We start from the raw sequence: 9,261 nt of genomic DNA on the forward strand, positions 1-9,261 counted from the left end.
ACCTGTGATTGTATTGGTGATATATAAAAAAATTAACACAGCCTCCGCGTTACTTCGTTGCCGTCTGAAAAGCGACCTTTTAGCCAAGTATGAGAATGCGCGTGAAATGAGCGGTCAGAATTCTGCTCCCGAATCACCAATGACTTGGCAGCCGAAGTTATCCTCACAATCTTGCTTCGGATGACCAAACCTTGCCATCTATTATTCTTGTACCTGATGACTATAACATTTCTTGAGCTTACTACTGAATTTATGCGCGTAAATCTATACTTTTATCGCAACTTTCAATTGATTGCTGGTCTTAAGTCACTCTGTGTAAATTCAAAATTTGGGCAAGGGTTTTGAAAGTGGATATCATTTATGGTAATTTGACCTTCTGAGTTGAAGGGCTTCCCCGATTGGCTCTCATTTTCGAGATAACGGTGCTTGAAAATTTTCCCTTGCAACCGTAGTTGTAAGGGAGCTATATTTTAAAGTGAACCGATCGTGATGATTTATACATTTATTATATAGACATAAAAGAACGTATACACATAACAATTATGGCCAAAATTTTAGCAGAATAGTTTTAAAACTGAAGGAGTTAGTCGCAAAAAGTTTAAATTCAATAAAATTTGCTTAAGAAAAAATTAAAAAAAATTATTTTTATTTAATATTCCATTTAAAAATTTATGATGTAAAGTGTGTAATAGCCCCAACGAAAATTTTCTCGAAAACTGGCGCCAATCTGACAAAATTAATTAAAAAGACCTTTATTAAGTTAGATCGATTCACATGCGTAGATTCACTGTGTGTAGATTATAGATTTATAGACGCAGCTGGGTCATAATTCTAGCAATAAAGTTTTTATACAGCAGGAATATTAACAAAATATTTAGGTATAAAGTATGTAAAAATATATTGTGAAAAATTACAATTAAATACAATATTTTGCAACGTCACCTTTATTATTTTTTTTTTTTTGCAAAATATGACCCACATTCACATTCATCTTTTATCAGAAACGTGCATTCAGTTGCAATACACACGCGCCATTCAACTAAGTATCTACGTGCTCCTGAATTCCCGTTGAATATTGACATTATATCTACGAACGAAAGCATAAAAGTGCAAAGTGAAATGCAAAATGCAAAATGCCAGCAGCAGCCATCCGGCAACGAGCATCAGAGTTCATCTTACAAACATGCACACAAAACGCACAGCACACGACTAAAGACTTCGGCTACTGACCAGGTCAAACCCATAAATTTATCCTTTGCTGAGGCAAAAAATCCCAAACGACATGGCACAAAATCGAAATCGCTTACGCCATCACACCTCCGATCGCTTGTGCGCCTCAATGGTGTTGTGACACTGTGACAAAGTGACATTGTAGCAAAAAAGCGTGATAATGGCATTGTTGCATCATTGTTATTTGTAGGTGGGCCAGTGGGATTTACAAAGTGCCATCGTAAGTAAGTAAAAGAATCACTTGGCCTCAGCCGAATGCAATATAATGTTAATTTATAGTTCTCATGCCGGCGTACGGACAGCAGTTTGACTCCAAGAAGGCTATGAATTTCATATGGGACCAATAAAATTTCGCAAGTCGTGTTGAAGTTAACAAAAAATATGTAAATGCAATTACAGAGCAATTGGAGATGACACGCAGAAAGAACTACCGTCTCACCCTGTGAAAAGCTGTTACTCAACTTCGTTTTCCGGCTACGCTTTGCACTTCTGCACTCTTCTTTTTGCAAATTATATTACAATTCTTCAATTTAAAGATTTCTTTACTCACCGGTGTCGAATAGGGATGCGCTGTCAACCGTATGCCATCGGCCTCCAAATGGCGCTTCATTATAGCCTCTAGCTCTTTCATTGTTGTCGGCGCATCACAATCGGATGCCAAAATCTCGTTGCTGCTACTCAGCGCCTTCGGATCGTTTATCATTACATACACAATAGCCGCACCTTTCTCCCTCAATGATCGCACACTCTTTAGCAGCTTATTCCGATGATGCACATTGTCCACCCCAATCGCATCCAAATCGATTTCGCCAATTTGCTTACAGATCTCCAGCTCGTCATAACCATTCTCCATGAAACTTTCGGCATACTGTTGCATACCTATGGCGCGCAACCATTCACAGACAATATTATTGTGCGGCATGTTGGGGTTTTCGTATCACGTGACCGTTGTCGCACAGCTGCTGATGTTAGTGGTCGTATTCGGTGGCGGGAAGGTGATGTCTAACGGTGCAAAGCTCACCTTCGACGTTTTGATTGCAGGTTTTGTCTTAGTTGATTTCGTTGTTGTGTTGGCGTTTGAAACCAATGCCGATACGGCCGGTGCAGTGGGGGTGGTGAGTTGAGAGCACGCGGTCGAAGAGCTACTACTGCTAGCAGTGTACGATGTGGAGCTTGAGCTGGCGCTGGTATTGGCTACTGCAACGGAGTGGCTGTAACTGAGATTAGTTGTTGCCTTCATAGCATCTGAGTTGGTTTGATGTTGGCGAGAAGGGCAGGTAGAGTCGAAAACTACTTGAAATGAGTCATCAGATGCTGAAATAGATGGATAGAAGAAAAGATGGAAAAGATGAAATAGATGGATAGAAGTTATAGTAAATTTAAAGAGTGATGAAGAAGTATTTCTAATTACAATTTGACACCCGTTATTTTACAATTAATAATCTCGTATTTACGACGAGCGCGATACGGAAAATACTGGCTTAAACTATTTAATAACAAATTAATATTTTTTTTTATTATAAAAATATATAAAAGTTTTATAAAGTATTTTTTTTTTCTAAAACGATAGTGTACTCAAATGACTCAAAGGAGAAAGAATTTGTAAGCAGTTATATTTCCAATTTTTGCGCAGCGCCTCTCCGTCCGAAGCGTACCGTAGCGTACCGAAAACATTATTTTTAAATCGAAACTACATTTTTCAAGTCCGCCATTAAATTTTACATTGAATTTTTAATTTTTAGTTTTTTTTAATTTTTTTTTTATAAACTATTTTCGTACAATTTTTTTTTTTTTTTTTGTAATGTAAAATGATTTTTTTACATGTGTGTTTTTTACACAAATCGGTCGAATGGGTTGGTGTGTGACTAACATTCAGAATTCAGAGAGAATGTAGGTTCGAGTCTCGATGAAAGACCAAAATTAAGAAAAAGTGTTTTCTAATAGTGACAGCCAATGGCAAACCTCCGAGTGTAATTCTGCCATGAAAAAACTCCTCGTAAAAAAGGTATGCCGTTCGGAGTCGGCTTGAAACTATAGGTCCCTCCATTCGTGGAGCAACATCAAGATTGCCGCCACAAATAAGTGGAGGAGCTCGGCCTAACACCCAAAAGGGGTCTGCACGCCAATTATGTATGTATGTATGTGTAAAGTGTAGCTCATTTTCTTGCCATTGAATTATTCATGTGCATTAGGTTGGGCCACTTTGTGTGAAACAATTTGCTTACACGTTCCTATCAAATTTGCATTCTACTTTACATTCAATTCTAAGAAAAAATTTCCGATAAAGCATAACTCTAAATTTAATCAACTTTTTATTTTTGAAAGTATCTGTTTTTAATCATACGATAATTTAGAAGGAGTTAATAGGACTATGAATAAGTTCGTTACGGTTTTACAACAGATGGCGTAACTTGATTATTATTCCATCGATCCACATTTCCAAACATTCATTGGAGAGCTACTGTCGTAAGGCACAAACGTCAGTATAAGTTTTTTATTTGAAGCGTAAACAACAATATTTTTACCACACTTGAAAATGTCGAATTTCGTGCCAAATAATGTGTTTTTGCGGGGAATTCTTCTTCATTATTTTAATATGAAGAAAAAAGCAGCCGAAAGTCATCGTATCTTGGTGGAAGTTTATGGTGAGCATGCTCTATCTGAGCGAACGTGCCAGAAGTGGTTTGCACGCTTTAAAAGTGGTGATTTTGGCTTGGAAGACGAAGAACGCGAGGGTGCGCCGCCAAAGTTCATGGATACCGAATTGGAGGAATTGCTCGATCAAGATCCGGCTCAAACGCAAGAAGAGGTTGCAAAAACTTTGGGAGTTGATCAATCAACCATTTCCAAACGTTTAAAAGCCATGGGAATGATCCGAAAGGTAGGCCATTGGGTGCCGTATGAATTGAAGCCAAGAGACGTTGAACGCCGTTTTATGGCATGCGAACAACTGCTTCAACGGCACAAAAGAAAGGGTTTTTTGCATCGAATTGTGACTGGCGATGAAAAGTGGGTCCATTACGACAATCCAAAACGTCGGGCAACGTATGGATACCCTGGCCATGCTTCAACATCGACGTCGGCGCAGAATATTCATGGCCTGAAGGTTAGGCTGTGTATCTGGTGGGACCAGCTGGGTGTTGTGTATTATGAGCTACTGAAACCGAATGAAACGATTACGGGGGATGTCTACCGACGACAATTGATGCGTTTGAGCCGAGCACTGCGAGAAAAACGGCCGCAATACGCCGATAGACACGACAAAGTTATTTTGCAACATGACAATGCTCGGCCACATGTTGCACAAGTGGTCAAAACATACTTAGAAACGCTCAAATGGGATGTCCTACCCCACCCGCCGTATAGTCCAGACCTTGCGCCATCCGATTACTATCTCTTCCGATCGATGCAACATGGCCTGGCTGACCAGCACTTCCGTAATTACGATGAAGTCAAAAAATGGATCGATTCGTGGATTGCGGCAAAACCGGCCGAATTTTTCACAAAGGGAATCCGTGAATTGCCAGAAAGATGGGAAAAAGTAGTAGTAAGCGATGGACAATATTTTGAATATTAAATTTGTAACCATTTTACGTCAATAAAGTTTCAAATTTCGAAAAAAACCGCACGAACTTATTCATAGTCCTATTAGTACAAAAAAAAACTATATGATTAGAAGAAATGGTTAAAATAAATTTGTTGGAATATTGTAAGATTTACTGTTTTTGAATTTTTGCAAGGTTTTGTTTATTTTGCATATACAAACAAATAATGTAAAATTTTTAGTTTGACTCACATATAAAAAAACTTATCTGCACCCTTGCGTTTCCTATTATAAAATTAAAAGAAATATATTTAAAAGGTCTTTCAAAATAGGCACCTAGATGTTCTTTTAACATAAAAATGTAAAACTTTAGATTCTTTTAGATCTAAATATTTTTATTCAAAATAAGGCTACTAACCATTATATGTGAACAATTAAATCATTCAAGTGTTCACCATGACTGTCCACAACTACAAATAAAACCGCCCAGCAGTCGATTCATGAGTACGTTTTTTGTCAATATATGGATGTTAAACGTTTTTTAGCAACGTTTTGCGCTACAGTAACAATATTCTCAATACATCGCCCAGTTTTTGGTCTGCCAGTCGTTTTTCTATCCTCGGCAGAACAAGTTTCTTGAAATGTACCGACCAACTTGGAATTGTCGACTCATTAGAATTTGACATCTAGGCGTCATTTATGAAAAATCCCTTATTTACTCCTATTCACTCTTGTCGGAACATCACATACCAGCGCTTGTATGAAATGTACTAGTTTAAAACACCACTTAATTATAATAATTTCTCCACCGAGTACATAGCTACACAATACACTCGATAAGCTTCAAGTACTTAGTCACAGATATCGAAGTTCGTAAAGGGCTCAGTATTTGAGAGCAGAATTCAAGCATATAAAGTGTATGCGCTTAGATGCTGTGTTAAAATAAAATATCTAAAAAATTTAAATTCTTTCGGGTATCACTATTTTTATTTAAAATACGGCTCTTAACAGTTATATGTGAAAAATTACATCATTTAATGTCCATGAATGATCACGTCTACGAGTAAAATCCGTCAAAGTCGATTCCTGATTGCCTAATTGTTAAAGAGGTCGAGATATCGATGTTGAAGGTTATTCAGCAACACTTTGCGTTACAGCAGCAATATTCCCCACAGAACGTGCAGTATTCAGTCTTTTTTTAATCCTCGTCCGAAGCAGTTTCTTTGAATGTTTTCACCAACCTTTGAATTGTCGACTCATTCGGACGATTATTTCTACCAACCAATCATGAATTTTACAATATGCTGTTCTTAAAAATCGACCATTTTCCTCAATAATCTGAATGCCTTGATCTATCGTGTAAAATTGTACCTCTGTCTACTTGACAAATGCCTAAGATGAGATAAACAAGTGGTACCGGCTAAGAATTATTCATTACTCACATCTAGGGCTGTACTAGGGCTATCTACCCCCAGGCACGCTGGATTGGAAATAGGGGAGAGTCTGAACGGACATAAGTACCTCTGTTTTCACCAACGGATTCAAGATGGAAACTGGAGTTGGCGCGTGGGTTTTCTCTGGATCAGCCAATATTTCAGGTTCCTTGAAACTGCCGAAAATGAGTAGTGATTTTCAAGGCAACGTCTTCGCGATCCTGCAAGTGTGTAAAATGTTTAAGGATCGTTATCGAGAGAGTAACATAAAAATCTTTTCCAATAGTCAAGCGGCGATCAAGGCCCTGTCGTCGTCATGTTGCAACTCTCTTCTGGTCAACTTCTGTAAGGACTGAACGATATTTTCTATCAATACTGAGAGAATAGCCTCCTTCTTATCTCAGCACACACACATGTTTTCAGCCGCACACGGTCAGAGAGACCACGACGAAGATGAATGATTTCTTTCATAACAAAAAAATGATCCAAGTCGCTCGATCTTACTGTTATGGACTTTGGTCAATGAGAGTACCTCAAATGTAGTACCTTATACGGCCTCTGAAAGAAACCCACCGATCATCTCAGCACTAAAAGAAAATATCGTTCATGAGGTTAATGCCGGGACGTCACTTCTCGCGCAAGTGGCACGAAGTACGAGAGGAATTAATAAAAAAAAGAAATCCGCCCTTTTCTTCATTGTAATATTCATTGAAATGAACTTTTGTCATTAGGTTAAGTTGAAGTGATTGTCAACTGGGGGCACACTCAGGCGCATAGCTCATTGTGATCCCGCGTGGGGAGCTTGCACTTATCGCCCCTAAACCCACTGTGTAATTTTAAATATTTTATAATCCCTAATTTTTCCAGTACTGAGACCTTCCAATCGGAGGATGGTTCCATGTGTAAAAGTCCACGCAGGTGGGGAAAGTTACCGCCATTCACTTGGGAATGGCCAGGACGATTCTTCTGCATATGGTTCAAGCAGCTCACAACGGCCGGGATTAGCCCACGTATCCTCTGGGTAGCTTCCGAACATCCGTTCGGGAGTGAGCTAACGTGAGAAGGCTGGTTGTGCGTTGGGTTTGGGACCCGCCACTTAAAAATCGCCCCCAATGAAAAGTGTAAAAAAGCCTCGGATGAGACCTTCAACCCGGCTGGTTGATGTCCTCGTGAGAGTAAAGGCTGACATCACTGCCATCCAAGAGATGCGATGGACGGGGCAAGGAAAGAAAACCGTAGGGCCTTGTGACGTCTACTACAGCTGCCATGTAAAGGAGCGCAAATTCGGTGTCGGATTTGTTGTGGGAGAGAGACTTCGTCGCCAAGTACTCTCGTTCACTTCGGTGGACGAGCGTTTCGCAACAATCCGCATCAAAGCCCGTTTTTTCAACATATCGCTAATTTGCGCCCATGCCCCGACGGAAGAGAAGGACGATGCGACCAAAGATTCTTTCTATGAGCGCCTGGAACGTTTCTATGAGCGCTGCCCCCACCACGACGTAAAAATCGTGCCTGGCAACTTCAACGCCAGGGTGGGCAAGGAGGGAACTTTTGGTCCCACAGTCGGAAAATTCAGCCTGCACAACGAAACATCCGGTAACGGACAGAGGCTGATCGACTTCGCCGGGGCCCGAAACATGGTAGTCTGCAGCACCAGATTCCAGCATAAAAAGATACACCAAGCTACCTGGCTGTCTCCTGATCGAAATCGCGAAACCAGATCGATCATGTTGTGATAGATGGAAGACACGCTTCTAGTGTATTAGATGTACGCACGATCCGAGGACCCAACATCGACTTGGATCACTACCTTGTTGCAGCCAAACTGCGCACACGCCTCTGTGCAGCAAAAAACGTGCATCTACCTACGCAAAGAATGTTCGACATCGAAAAGCTGCAATCAGAACAGACAGCCAGAAGATTCGCCACTCGACTCTCACTCCTGCTCTCAGAGAGTACTGCCCAACAAACCGGCATCCACGAACAATGGAGCAACATTTCTCGTTCTCTATGTACCGCCGCCGAAGAAGAAATCGGATTCCGGCGAGCCCGAAAAAACAATTGGTACGACGAGGAATGTCATGCTGCCGCAAAAAGAAAGGAGGCCCCCTATAGAGCCACGCTGCGATCGGGCGCAACGCGAGCCATGTGGGATCGCTACAGCGAGCTGAAAAAGGAAGAGAGACGAATTATCCGAAAGAAGAAACGAGAGGCCGAAATACGTGAGTGCGAAGAGCTTGAGATGCTGGCCAACAGGAACAACGCCCGAAAATTCTTCCAGAAAGTTCGGCGGCTTACAGAAGGTTTCAAGACCGGGGCGTTTTGCTGTAAGAACAAAAACGGCGAACTGGTGACTGACCTACAGAGCAATCTTAAATTATGGAGGGAACACTTCTCGAACCTATTAAACAGTGACAGCTGCGCATGTCACCGAGAAAGTGAAGATCCCGATACCCCAATCGCTGACGACGGAATTGACGTTCCGCTACCCGATCATGACGAGGTGAGAATAGCGATAACGCGGCTAAAGAACAACAAAGCCGCGGGCGCCGACGGACTGCCGGGTGAGCTATTCAAACATGGCGGCGAGGAGCTGGTAAGGTGCATGCATCAGCTCCTATGCAAAATATAGTCGGATGAAAGCATGCCTGCCGATTGGAATTTAAGTGTGCTCTACCCAATCCATAAGAAGGGTGATCCTGCAATTAGTGCCAATTACCGCGGGATTAGTCTTCTAAATATCGCCTATATCCGTTCTAGCGAGCGTATTGTGGGAAAGGCTGAAGCCCACCGTCAACCAACTGATTGGACCTTATCAGTGTGGCTTCAGACCTGGAAAGTCCACCATCGACCAAATATTCTCAATTCGCCAAATCTTGGAAAAGACCCATGAAAGGAGAATCGACACACACCATCTTTTCGTCGACTTCAAAGCTGCATTCGACAGTACGGAAAGGAGTTACCTGTATGCCGCTATGTCTGAATTTGGTATCCCCGCAAAAGTAATACGGCTTTGTAAGATGACGTTGCTCAACACCAGCAGCGCCGTCAGAA

General features: G+C 41.2%; 2 protein-coding genes across 3 annotated transcripts in view; both read right to left on the reverse strand.

Moving 5' to 3' along the window:
• The window catches only part of LOC128855048 (uncharacterized), a 43,152-nt gene extending 40,985 nt beyond the window's left edge, over positions 1-2,167 (reverse strand). The window contains exon 1 of one of the 2 annotated variants that reach the window (XM_054089632.1): positions 1,781-2,167. In XM_054089632.1, the coding sequence (XP_053945607.1) occupies positions 1,781-2,152 (372 nt within the window). In that variant the 5' untranslated portion in view covers positions 2,153-2,167. The remainder of the gene's footprint in view (positions 1-1,780) is intronic. The other variant, XM_054089633.1, reaches the window with a different exon arrangement.
• LOC128855049 (uncharacterized) lies at positions 2,168-2,492 on the reverse strand. Its single transcript, XM_054089634.1, has one exon. It carries the CDS (start codon positions 2,468-2,470, stop codon positions 2,168-2,170), a length of 303 nt encoding a protein of 100 aa, XP_053945609.1. The 5' UTR covers positions 2,471-2,492.
• Positions 2,493-9,261: the final 6,769 nt, after the last annotated feature.

The sequence above is a fragment of the Anastrepha ludens genome, chromosome 2 (genome assembly GCF_028408465.1).
Source record: "Anastrepha ludens isolate Willacy chromosome 2, idAnaLude1.1, whole genome shotgun sequence".
NCBI lineage: Eukaryota > Metazoa > Arthropoda > Insecta > Diptera > Tephritidae > Anastrepha > Anastrepha ludens.